This window comes from Carcharhinus amblyrhynchos, chromosome 5, assembly GCF_965287045.1.
Source record: "Carcharhinus amblyrhynchos chromosome 5, sCarAmb.v2.hapA, whole genome shotgun sequence".
Lineage (NCBI taxonomy): Eukaryota > Metazoa > Chordata > Chondrichthyes > Carcharhiniformes > Carcharhinidae > Carcharhinus > Carcharhinus amblyrhynchos.
In genome coordinates this window covers 36,585,993-36,600,069 of record NC_137328.1, presented here as the reverse complement: position 1 = coordinate 36,600,069, position 14,077 = coordinate 36,585,993, and the positions used below count along the sequence as shown (strand labels likewise).

Genomic DNA, 14,077 nt, shown 5'->3' with positions numbered 1-14,077 from the left:
ACTCTACCGGGACCTTCCAGGCCACCTGCAGGACCTCTGTGGCACTCAATCTTCAATTCACAAGTGCGTACAGGAGGTGATGGATGTCCTGTTTAACTGTGCCCAGCAGGCCAGGCTGCAAGCTTCCCCACCATCACTTCCATACCCCATGTGCAAAGGGACATTGACAGCACGGGATGTGGTCAATTGGGTGGGGTACGTTGGGGCCATGCCTCGGCAGGCAGGGATTATGAAAGGGAGATGTCAGAGGGGGTGGAGAAAGGTGCTAGGGAATCAGGTGATGGGAGGCCACAGGGTATAAGGGAGTGGCTTCAACCTGGACATTGTGGGTGTGATAGACTGAACTGATGTCAGGATGGGATAGACACTCACCCTTGCAGTCCAAGTGAGGCTATTCATTGTGGCTCTGGCTGACGGTCCTCCATCCCATTGCGGTGGACACTGATCGCCACTGGTACCAACGCCTAGGCTGCACTGTTGGCCCAACCCTTGGCCTGCTGGCTGTCCCAAGCAAAAAAGATTGTCCTCCTCTCCACCGCAGCATCCACATCTGTCCCAGTTCCCCCTCAATGAGCCATGGGATGCTTTGTGGGGGCCAATATTCCTGGTGTGACTGACAGTGTATCCATCGTTAGTGTTTATCTGGAGCTCCTCCGCTGCTTAACAGCACTCAGCTGCGGTCAGTTTGGGCGAGTCACACGCCTGAAGTCTCCATTCCAGTGAGAATCGCATGGAGACATTTTCATCGCACTAAGTGTTGAATGATTGCAGTGCGGAGTGCACCAAAAAGATTGGTGCAATTTCCCCCCATCTTCAGACTTCTTTGACATGTGGACCGGAATTTTTTTTCTGTTCACATTAGTGGGATTTTTCTATCCTGATGCAGCAAATGGAGATTTGGCTTGTCACCAGAATCTCCATTTTTGCTTAATGGGAGCGTGACGTGAATGCCGATAAGATCGTGCCCTTAGAATCTTTCTGGGAAGATCGCCCACATAATTTCAGATTCAGTGGAAGCATCCTCAACCCAGCATTTCTATTATTCCAACTCCTTTTCTCTATCACTAAAATAACATAGATGAACTTAAGAAATTTGCTACCGACACTTCTGGGCCAGATTTCAGAGTTCTGATATCCACCAAGGAACCTTTTATTTAAAGCCTATGGTAAATTGTGAAAAGGTCTTTTAGATGTAGCCCAAGTACAGAGAGTTCCCAGTGTAAAGCACACGAAAAGAATATGAACAGGACCAGGTGTGGTTTTCCTCCTAGCTGTAATTTACCACAAAACCGATCACTCTCAGCAATGCAACTACTTAAGAATTGTTTGCAATAATAAAGTGATGAAGTAGCTCATTATTGACATCCTTAATGTAATAAGCAAGATAAAAAATAGCTTTACTTTGAAAGCTAAACCTAATTTCCCAAAGAGATGCCTTTGCAAGCAAGGTTTAAGACAGCAAACATGTTGGTTATTCCATGTTTTTTTTTAAAAGCAGAACTGTAACTATCCCAGTTCAGCAGCCAGACTGCATCACTACCTTCAAAGACAACCAGACTCTAGAAGAGGCTTTCATCCTGACTTCTACCATGTGGAAGTAAACCCCTTTGCTTTCACCTTTCAAAATCATGAGTGAATTTGGTCCTCCTGAGAACTTTAGTCGAAATAATCCTAATATTTTGAAAACCTTCACTTTGAAGATTTGCAAGGCCAAGTGAAAAGAGGTTTATCACCATAAATACAATTCATACAGACTTTACATTTCAGTTGCCTGGGTAATTTCATTCAAGTTGTTAGACCAGAATGTTTTACATGGCTGGTTAAAAATCTATGCAGTAAACCCAATTCATTTCTCAGGTTGGTGGATAATATAATTGGGAAGCTCTCTGCAATGTCCACATTCAAAAAAAGCTCACATTAATCATCTCCTGGTATATTAGATTTGACATTGGTATAACAATTGCATCCAGCTTGAAGTGACAAGTTCTACCTGTTCACTGACTATTAGGCTACATGGCACGAGCTAAGACAGGTTCAAACCAGCCCATGGTGGGAACAGATCAGAAGGCTGCATCCACTCCTTCAGGTGTTGAATTTCAAGAAAACCTGTGACAGAGATCAAGAACTCTCGCTCTATGCCTGTGCTTTTCTTAATCTGGAATTACTTGATTCTGGGACATGGAAGAATAGTGGAAGCTTTATTTCACATTCCTTGTCTTGATGGGAACAAAATTAACCAAAAAAATTGAACAAGAGGAAAGATAAAGATTCCATGACTCTGCTGTAACCCCATTGAACATCTAGTCTATTAAGTTATTCTAAACAAGTTATTCTTATGTACATAAGGCAGCGTTATATTAAAAACTCTAAACTGATAGCATGCTGAATCTGCTTCACAACTGAATTTCTGATTTCTGCAACATGGGAAGTGGCGCTGAGCAGAGACCAAACAGTTTCTTTTGGAGAGGCAGAAGGGAAATGGGAATTAGATTGGAGAAGCTAATGTTGAATATCTCTGCCAGCTGATGCAAAGTAATGGCTGAAATGTGAGAGATAATCCCCACCCTGTTGCTCACATTTACTACATGCCTTGGGGAGAATATAAAAAGGTATTCTGTTTTCTTAAAATAAATGCTGAACTACCTTGCTAAGAAAACCCTAAAATGAGTAAACACATACATTTTCTATCATTTTCACATTTTGTCTGTTATTTGATTGGATTGATTAAATGAATAAACATGCTATTATATTCAAACCATATGCTTCAAAAATTCACGGAATAAATAGAGAGTACACGAAAAGTAACGCCATCCCATTTTATCCTGCTGAGGACGATTGCTTAAATAATGTCATTAATTCACAAATTAGTGATGAAAATTTTTTCCAAAAGAATGATTAAAGTAGAATCACTTGTGGCTATTCCACCTATTGTACCAGTGCTTATAAATGCCTTTTAATCTTTTCATTTCAGACAGTTATTTACTTTCGTTAAAAATTTCATGGCTTCTGCTTTCATAACTGTTTTTGGCTGGACATTTTATGTTTTTACAAACCTCTACATGAGAAATAAACACTCCTAATCTTTCTCTTTGGGTGATATTAAATTTGTGCCCTCCAGTCAACTGGCCAATGGCGTCCAACAAGTCGATGAGATGTGTCTAATGCGTGGGTGAAGAGAGTTAGCATGCTTTGTGCTTATGTGTACATCTTTGCTTCTCATTGTTAGCTCATATCCACTGGCTAGCAGCAATGCAAAAGAGAAGTCGAATTGTGTAAATCTTTCCCCATCAGAACATAGCTTCTGCAACAGCAAGTCCTCAGCTCATGGTGACACACAAAAGCTGAGGCTCTCACACTAGGCTAAAGTTTTAGAGGAAGTCAGATAAAGTTTGGTCCCTAAACATGCAGTGTGCAAGCCCATTGGCATGTGGCCATGCCCTGGCACTCATGAACCAAATATCCCAGCTGTGGGTGAACACCTCCGCTGACGTGATGATACCTTGGTAGAGTTGAAGGAAGTAAACCCTGACAAAAAATCTGGAGTAGAAATCAAAAGTAAATTGATATCCACATGTGTAAATTTTCTGACAAATGTGTAAACTTTCTGCAATCAAGCCAGTGCCAAATGTAATGAATGCTGCACACCTTTGGACTCAACCAGCATCTACATAAAATTTGCCCAAGCTTGTGTCCTGAAAAGGATGCATTGGTTTTGCAGCACAACATGGGAGACTTCAGTTGCACAAATGATGAGCCCAGCTCAAATGGCACAGAGAACAATGCTACAGGCTGCCTCCAGTGATGAGAGGGACCATTGTGTCCCACTGGATCAGCCACTACCCTAACAATCAGGCAGCTTCTGACTAGAAAACTGCTGACCATCCACGATCTATCTGCTTCAATGGGTATTTGGAGTTCAAGAGTCTGCGCAACAAATGGATGGAATCCATTGCTTCAGGCAAACAAACAAGAAAGAAGTATGGCACAAACTCTGAGATTGATAAGCTTAAATGTCAGGTCCATGGTCACAGACTGACAGATAACTTGTCAATAACGCATGCAAGACAGCTGTGATCTTTTGGCTGAACATGAAAATAGCAATCCTCCTTGAAACCAAGCTTGTCGAGAAACATCACACGTTCATTTAGCAGAGGAAGATATTAGAGGAAACGTGTGAGCAAGGTATAAGCTTTATTGTTGGGAATTCAAGTTATCATTGATAGAATCTCTGACAAATGGTGAGGGTTTGGAACGTGTTCTCTTCATTCGCTTCTCAACTTACAGTGCCAGTAAATTCCATGAGCATTTATGCTCTGATGCTGTGTCCCATTACAGAGGTGAAAGACCAGTTCAATGAGGAGCTTGACACTGCTATAAATAGAATCCATAAGTCAGGACATCTTTATCTACTTGAGGATTTCAATGAATAAGTGAGCATGAATCATGACGTATGGCCCCCTCAAGCCTCACAGACTACAACACAGGAAAGATAAATGAGAATGGACATAATTGAGCTTTGCTGCCACTACGAACTTCAAGTAACATTTTTTCAGAAGAAAACACATCTCAAGGCACATTAGCGACATCCAACATCAGGGCATTGACATCGGCCGGATCCGATCATCACCAGGCATGGCTCTCTGAACAGCATTCGCATACAGTTACACAGTGCTGGCTGTGATGCAGATCACTCTGTAGTGCTCAAAAATGAGGATGCAATCCTTGAAGATTTTTTGTTCAAAAGAGAAATGCTGACTTCATATCAATGAAAGTCATTCTTGTTCCCTGGATAATCAGTTCCCTAACTTAAATGTGTAAGCATCTCTGGTATTCCCACAAAGTGCTGAAATGACATGGAATATACTTTGAGACACCATCTACAATACTGCTCTCCCAGTAAATGGGAAGCAAGATCGGAAAAATGCTGGCTGGTTCAACGTTAACATCACTGTGATGGAATCTGTCATTGGAGCCAAGTGGTCCCGCTTTCATTAATCATAAAAGGTCAGAGCAAGAATATTTCAAACGGCTCTTTTGCATTCAGAGTTAAGTGAAATAGACTGCTAGACAGTACCATAATGACTTCTGGTTCCAACTTCGCCATGATATGGATATGCCGACATTGGACTGGGGTAAACACAGTAAAAAGTCTGACAACACCAGGTTTAAGTCCAACCGATTTATTTGATAGTGAGTTTACTATCAACTAAATCGGTTGGACTTAAACCTGGTGTTGTCAGACTTTTTACTGTGTCCAACTTCGCCATGCAATCCTGATCTCCTTCAACATAGAGAATGTCAAGAGGCATGTGTGAAGGAATCAGAAGGACAACAAATCCTCCATTAAAGAAAATGGCTTCAATGATAATAAAGGCCGGGGGTGGGGGGGTCATCACTAGTTGCAATAAAAAGTTGGAGAAGGGGTGGAACACTACCTCAGAGCATGTTCTCAGAACAGTACAGTTAACTAAGGAAGCTCTATGCACCACAGCAAGCCTGCTGGTCAAGGCAGAGCCGGACAGCAAACCCACAGTACACTTAGCGAAGCTTGCCATGGGCAAAGCTCCAGGTGTTGATGTTATAGTGCTTGGACTCATCAAGCATGCAAAACTGGCAGAATCCTGCAGAATCTAAATAGGCTTCTCTGTTTCTGTAGAAGGGAGGAGGCAGTGCCCCACAATATGCATGATGCAAAGACAGTGACCCTGTACAAGAACAAGGCCAACCGCAGTGATTACAGTCAACTATCGAGGCAGCGCCCTGCTAAGCACCATGAGAAGAGTATCTGTCATATTGCAAATGCTGGCTGAATGCATCGATGCTTAAGCCCAGTGAGGTTTCAAACTGGAAAATTTAACATTGACAAGATCTTCTCAGTCTGGCAGCTGCAAGAGAACTGTCATGAACAAAGGAGACCACTCTACGTTGCCTTCATCGATCCTATCAAGGCATTCAACCATGTGAGCTGAACATAGAACATTACAGCGCAGTACAGGCTCTTCAGCCCTCGATGTTGCGCCAACCTGTGAAATGAATCTAAAGCCCATCTAACCTACACTATTTCAATATCATCCATATGTTTATCCAATGGCCATTTAAATGCCCTTAATGTTGGTGAGTCCAGTAGTGTTGCAGGCAGTTCCATACTCTTACTACTCTCTGGGTAAAGAACCTACCTCTGACGTCTGTCCTATATCTATCATCCCTCAATTTAAAGCAATGTCCACTCATGCTAGCCAACTCCATCTGAGGAAAAAGACTCTCATTGTCCACCCTATTTAATCCTCTGATCATCGTGTATGCCTCTATTAAGTCACCTCTGAACCTCCTTTTCTCTAACGGAAACAGCCTCAAGTCCCTCAGCCTTTCTTCATAAGACCTTCCCATCATACCAGGCAACATCCTGGTAAATCTCCTCTGTACCCTTTCCAAAGCTTCCACATCCTTCCTATAATGCGGCAACCAGAACTGTATGCAATACTCCAAGTGCGGCCGCACCAGAGTTTTATACAGCTGCAATGTGACATCGTGGCTCCGAAACTCAATCCCTCTACCAATAAAAGCTAACACACCATACGACTCTTAACAACCCTATCAATCTGGGTGCCAACATTCAGGGATCTATGCACATGGACACCGAGATCTCTCTGCTCACCCACACTACCAACTATCTTACTATTAGCCCAGTACTCTGCATTCCTGTTACTCCTTCCAAAGTGATTCACTTCACACTTTTCTGCATTAAACTCCATTTGCCACCTCTCAGCCCAGCTCTGCAGCTTATCTATGTCCCTCTGTAACCTGCAACATCCTTCTGTACTGTCCACAAATCCACCAACTTTAGCATCATCCACAAATTTACTAATCCATCCTTCTCCTCCCTCATCCAGGTCATTTATAAAAATGACAAAGGGCAGTGGCCCCAAAACAGATCCTTGCAGTACACCACTAGTAACTGAACTCCAGGATGAACATTTCCCATCAACCACCACTCTCTGTCTCCTTTCAGCTAGCCAATTTCTGATCCAAACCGCTAAATCACCCTCAATCCCATGCCTCCGTATGTTCTGCAAAAGCTTGCTGTGGGGAACATTATCAGACGCTTTACTGAAATCCATATATACATCAACTGCTTTACCCTCATCCACCTCTTTGATCACCTCTCAAAGAACTCAATAAGGTTTGTGAGGCACGACCTACCCGTCACAAAACCATGTTGACTATCCCTAATCAAATTATTCCTTTCTAGACGATTATAAATCCTTTCTCTTATAATCCTTTCCAAAACTTTGCCCACAGCAGAAGTAAGGCTCACTGGTCTATAATTACCGGGGTTCATTCATTTAGTACCTCTCCCATTTCTTTGGATTCCACGCACAACTTCCCACTACTGTCCTTGACTGGCCCTAATCTTACCATAGTCATTCCTTTATTCCTGACATACCTATAGAAAGCTTCAGGGTTTTCCTTGATCCTACCTGTCAAAGACTTGTCATGTCCCCTCCTGGCTCTCTCTTTAGGTCTTTCCTGGCTAACTTGTAACTCTCAAGTGCCCTGAGCCTTCATGTCTCACCTTTACATAAGTCTCCTTCTTCCTCTTCACAAGAGATCAAAGTTCTTTAGTAAACCATGGTTCCCTCACTCGACCACTTTCTCCCTGCTTGACAGGTACATACTTACCAAGGACACGCAGTAGCTGTTCCTTGAACAAGTTCCACATTCCAATTGTGCCCACCCTCTGCAGTTTCCTTTCACATCCTATGCATTCTAAATCTCGCCTAATCGCATCATAATTTCCTTCCCCCCAGCTATAACTCTTGCCCTGCAGTATATACCTATCCCTCTCCATCGCTAATGTAAACGTAACCGAATTGTGGTCACTACCACCAAAGTGTTCATCTGCCTCCAAATCTAATACCTGGCCTGGTTCATTACCCAGTACCAAATCCAACATGGCCTCGCCTCCTGTTGGCCTAGCTACATACTGTGTCAGGAAACCCTCCTGCATACATTGGCAAAAATTGACCCATCTAAAGTACTTGAACTATAGCTTTTCCAGTCATTTTTGTAAAGTTAAAGTCCTCCATAACAACTACCCTATTACTTTCGCTCCTATTTAGAATCATCTTTGCAATCCTTTCCTCTACATCTCCGGAACTTTTCAGAGGCCTATAGAAAACTCCCAACAGGGTGACCTCTCCTTTCCTGTTTCTAACCTCAGCCCATACTACCTCAGTAGGCAAGTCCTCAAACGTTCTTTCTGCCACTGTAATACTGTCCCTGACTAACAAAGCCACACCTCCCCCTCTTTTACCACCTTCCCTGATCTTACTGAAACATCTAAACCCCAGAACCTGCAACAACCATTCCTGTCCCTGCTCTATCCATGTCTCCGAAATGGCCACAACATCAAAGTCCCAGGTACCAACCCATGCTGCAAGTTCACCCACCTTATTCTAGAGGCTCCTGGCGTCAAAGTAGGCACACTTCAAACCACCTTCTTGCCTTTACATTCCTGTGACCTTGAAACCTTGTTGATAACCTCACTATTCTCAACCTCCTTGGAGCTACAATTCAAGTTCCCATTCCCCTGCTGAATTAGTTTAAACCCTTCTGAAGAGCATTAGCAAATACTCCCCCCAGGATATTGGTACCCCTTTGGTTCAGGTGTAGACCATCCTGTTTGTAGAGGTCCCACTTACCCCAGAATGACCCCCAATTATCCAAGTATCTGAATCCCTCCTTCTTGCATTATCCCTGTAGCCACATGTTCAACTGCTCTCTCTCTCTCTATTCCTCTCCTTGACTAGCACGTGGCACAGGTAACAAACCAGAGATAACGAATGTTTGTGCTAGCTCTAAGCTTCCACCCAAACTCCCTGAATTTCTACATTACATCCCCCATTCCTTTTCCTACCTATGTCTTTGGTGCCTCTGTGGATCATGACTTGGGGCTGGTCCCCCTCCCCCTTAAGGATCCCGAAAACATGATCTGAGACACCACGGACCCTGGCACCTGGGAGGCAACACACCAACTGCGAGTCTCTCTCGTTCCCACAGAATCTCCTATCTGTCCCGCTAACTACGGAGTCCCCAATGACTAATGCTCTACTCCTCTCCCTGCTTCCCGCTTCCCTTCTGAGCAACAGGGGCAGACACCTGTAAGTCGTCCCCCCAACAGTATCCAAAACGTTGCCTGCCAAAGCTGCTCAATGTGATCTCCTCTTTCTATGACAACATGATGAGTAATATCAGCTACATTATGGCAACGGAATCCTTTGAGATCGGAATCAATGTATGCATTGCCAAGCCAACAATGCCTGCACTACCTTGGCTACGTTCATCAGATGGTTGAAGGCCCTATCCCCAAAACCTTTAACCAAAAGCAAAATACTGCGGATGCTGGAATCTGAAACAAAAAAGAGAAAATCTCAGCAGGCCTGACAGCATCAGTGGGGAGAGAATAGAGCCAATGTTTCAAGTCTAGATGACCCTTCAAACAAAGGATCATCTAGACTCAAAATGTTGGCTCTATTTTCTCCCCAACAACCTTTAGTATGTTGAATTGGACACTGGGACACCATCTACTGGATGTCCATAACACCACAAGGACACCAGCAAGTGAGATCTGAAGACAGTGGATTTGACACTAACAACTGGGAGATAGTAATCTAGGTAGAAGGCTATGACTTCTGGAGGCTGACAGTTTGGAAGGGCATTGGAAGAGATGAGTAGAAAAAAATGTTCAGCTGGCCATGGAGAGGGCCCAGGAAAAAAAAACAGAAGTCAACAAATCCTACACCTGCTCAGTCCATAGTCTTCCTCAACAGTGAATGTATAGACTGCCAAGGGACAATGGGGCTCCTGATCCGCACCAGGCAATGTTTAACAAAGAGTTGGCCACCATGGCAAAAAAAAGTCTCATGAGGATGCCATTCTAGGCCAGTGCAAATAGCTTCCGAAAGTAACATGCCCAAAATGCACACAAGCTTCTAGCTGCTGTTTAATTATTTTTCAAAAAAATGAAGGTTTGTCTTAACTGCGAGTGTGTGTGTGTCTGTGCGCACATACATGAGGTCACATGTTTGTGGGGAGAGCATGATGCATGTGTCTGAACCTTTAATCCTCTACTTCTTTTGAAATTTAATCCTCTCATTTTTTTCCTTCCAAAATGCATCTGTCTTCACATTAATTTTCATGCAACATCTATCCGCCCAGCTTTCTGTGCTCCTCAAGTTGCTTAATGTCCACCGTAGTGAACCATATTCCCTAATTTACAAGTTTCCATAAACTCACACACTGATCTGTTGTGTTCATGGTTGCTAATAGAGTCAGGTGAAATGGGATTAGGGAGCAAGGGATAGATACATTTCAGACACTATTGATATATTCAGTTCTTATTTTATATACACAGACGCACACAGGGCATACAAATGAGCAGTGTGTTTTAATACTTGCCACGGTCTGTTTCATGTCTTAAGAAACTGGTGATCATTTATGATTTCCAAATCTATGTAACAGCTGCTGTCAATAGGAATATCCTTTCAAAAACACTTACTCAGCAGATTTGTTCTAGTTATGTTCTACTTGACCACTCAATACTAATGATTAAAGATAAGGATTTATTTGTGGTACAGGAGGTATTCACTAAGAGGCTTATAAAAGAGAAAGCTCATTATCGTCCTAAACCAAGAAACAAAACAAATGCTAATATATCTGAATCAATTTAGCTACCTGTTCATGGATGTCCACCACCACAGCATTCTGCTGTGGAGGGTGTGCAGCAGGGTGGAGCATGCGGGGAGATACATTCGGAGGGTGAAATGCTCTGGGCTCCTCTGCAGCTGGCTGTTGTCCATAAGGATGGTGGTGGTAGTTTTCGTCTTGGCTCACAGAACTATGTCTAGTCAGTCTTTCTCGTCTCCCTCGTTGACGCCTAACAGGAGGACTGTGCAAAAGCAGATCAGAACAGTTAATAGGACAAATATTTATAGTGCAGTGGAGTTGAACAATATCTGGTTTTGATTAGCAGCTTCATTGTTTGACCCATATTATCTACATTACAGGTTTTAACCTGCGATTTACCATATATTGCATGATCTTAACAAATTAATGTAATTAAATTCTTATTTTCAAACCTTAGTGTAAATAAAACCAATGACTGGTATCTTACACTGAATATTTATATAACATTTGAATCTCAAAAACATTTCTGAAAATTTAAGTCTAACAAAATCAACAAACGGTTACTAGGAACAAAGGAGCAAGAGTAAACCACTTGGCCTCTCAAGCCTGCTCCACTATTCAACTAGGTCATCTTCTACCTCCACCATTTTTCTGCATTGTCTCCATATCCCTTGATAGCTTTAATGTTGGGGAATCTATCAATCTCATGCTGTATACTTGGCATCAGGGCTGAGATTTGAGCCTTTGTTCATTTTGGAAAATGTTGGAAGCAAAACCAGTGTTTCACCACTTTATTTTTTTACTCTACTTCTTTCACTGCTACAATTAGCAAAGACAGTAATTTGTATCCCCCAAGTGTATTGGAATGTGTTATTTTTATCATGTTGCTAAAACAAGGTTTATATTTTTAGCTGAAACAGCATCTGCTTCATCATATGATTTGTCCAGTGAAGAATGTTTGGCTCCTGAAAAAAATACTCCGAGCATTGTTCATTGCATGAAGAAAACTACATAATGAAACTTATAACTTCAGCAAAAAATGCAAACTGCATTGTGAAAGAATAACACCTTCCCACCACACCTTGAGCAGGAACAAAAATTTATCATTGCTCTTTGAAGTCCATCTTCAAATAAACCAAATATTGCTGAATCTTTGCTTCCTTGCAATATCCAAATCATTAGGTGTATAAATTCCTCTATGTCTCTATCAATATGTCTGCCAGTGTGTTAGCATTAGGCTGCTTTATGCTCAGTTATGACAAGTGGCTAGTACATTCATTTTGAACTAGTTAAGCAGTGCTCTAAGAAAAGCACTTAGTGGAATTTTAGGCTTTAAATGATAGTGTACACCAAATAGCATTTTCTTCTAGTCCTGGTTCTAAAGAACATTAGGAAACATTTTCTTTAAATCCCTGAAGTATTTTCTTCTTTCTGCTTTATAGAACTGACATCTCACTCACCTTTGAAGATGAACAGTACCTATTAGAATTAGTGAAATATATGGAAGCACATTTTTCATTGGTGGTATCCTTTGGACTAAAAATTGTGACAATATTTTTTTAAAATGACACCACAGGTTCAAATGTTAACTTCAGTTTGACACATTTCAAACAGGTGTAATCCCATAAAATGCATTACAATATCATTTTTATTTGAAGAGCCAATGCAGCTTAAACACTGTAAAATTGCAATACATAGAGACCTCCTTAATGGGCATCTAATTTGCAACTATTTACCTTCTTCTGTTTCGTGCAGGTGTATTGCATCTTTCCCCTGAGAAATGATGTTGATTTGGTCGAGCTGAGGGAGGTCGCCTATTAGATGTCATCTCCCATGGTCGCATTGGTGGTGATGGGGCAGGAGATACTGCCGTATATTCAAAAAACGAATGAGAGAGGCGTTGGCGCTTGGGACTTGGGCTTTCTTCACTCTGCATCATCACAAAACAAAAACAATTCATTAATAATATTCTTTTCCACAAAGGCATATAATATGGTTCCTTACTAATCTGTAGAACATGGCCCTGCTCTGACCGAGTCAGTTTAATGAAAGTCTTCCCCAAACACTGGCCCGATTATTAAAGGAAGACAGGAACGGGAGGGGTGAACCATTGGCTGCAGGGAAATCCAAACATTTCAGGAAAGTGGCAGTCCTGTTAAATTTTACTGCAAAATTCTGCAGTATTCTGTTCCTTAAATGGTTAGATTGAAGGATATCAGATCAGAAAATCTGTGCTATAATTCAAAGAATTGAGGGGCATGTAGGAACAAAATGTATTATTTCACAGGTTTGAATCCACTGACTGAAATAGCAGATGCACAAAATTTGCAATGGCAAAATATGATTTGGCTCAACATTCTTGTTATGGCTTAGTGAACAGATCATACTTCAAGGAAGATGACAGGCTAACGGTTTCCATTTGTTTTGCCAAAACTGTTCCAGGATATTCACACTATTTTGTGCTTTATTGGGCTGAAGGAGGCCAAACTGTACGTAATTGGCAACATTTTCCAACTAGCAAGTGGCAATAGATACCTTATCCATTATTCCTCCCAGTTTTTGCCAAATAAAGCATCACTTAACCACTTCAAATATATGCAGTGCACTGCCTGACAGGCTTTTTAAACTTTTAACAATCCCAACCATCATAGGGCATTGTTTAGCCACATGCATGTGCTAGCTTTCCTCACATTTGCTCCTGATTTAATATGCTTGGCAGCCTTGAAACATCTTTCAAACGCCAATTCTCCTTGAAATTGCTCCAAATGTTTGGTTGTGTTACACAACTTTTATTTCCAAACTTCAGCTTACAAAATAAACTACCATGCAAGGCTTTAGAAATTCATGGCATGTTATTTTTCCTTCTGGGTTTATCTGCTTTTAGTTACATTTAGGAAAGATTAGAGAATTACAAAATGTGTACAATACTCAAAAGTGTGAGTTGTGCCTGGGTTTTCAGTTATGTTGTGATGAGTAAGGTAGCACCTAACGTAAATCTTGTTCTTTAAAAAAACATTGCAACATTGAGTTTAAGATGTTCCAAAGACCTCCGAACTTATTATTCAGCCCATCTCTAACTTTCAAATGGAACCTGACTGCGGTAAGAAAACATATATTGACAACTAAATCATTTTAAAGTATCTTTTCTCTTGGAGCTCATCTTAAACCATCCATGGTTTCTAAGATAAATTTTATCCTAAGTCCAGCCTCCTCTGCATTGGATTTAACAATACACTCCAAAGGGATTTTTCAGAGCTCATCTTTAATTGGCATTCTGTTTGCAAACAATGATTGGTAGGAGGCTGAGCTTGAAACGTGCTGGAAGGGCAAGTGGGAAAGATTATTTGGCTGGGGCAGATTACCACAAGATCATCAAGCATACAAAGGCTGA

General features: G+C 41.7%; 1 protein-coding gene across 3 annotated transcripts in view; it reads right to left on the bottom strand.

Annotated features, from left to right (window-relative positions):
* LOC145342968 (E3 ubiquitin-protein ligase RNF38) overlaps window positions 1–14,077 on the bottom strand; it is a 217,407-nt gene that overhangs the window by 43,700 nt on the left and 159,630 nt on the right. For all 3 annotated transcript variants that reach the window (XM_080188635.1, XM_080188636.1, XM_080188637.1), the window contains 2 exons: window positions 12,423–12,616; window positions 10,735–10,948 (listed from right to left, as the gene is read on the bottom strand). In XM_080188635.1, coding sequence (XP_080044761.1) covers window positions 10,735–10,948; window positions 12,423–12,616 — 408 coding nt within the window. The remainder of the gene's footprint in view (window positions 1–10,734; window positions 10,949–12,422; window positions 12,617–14,077) is intronic.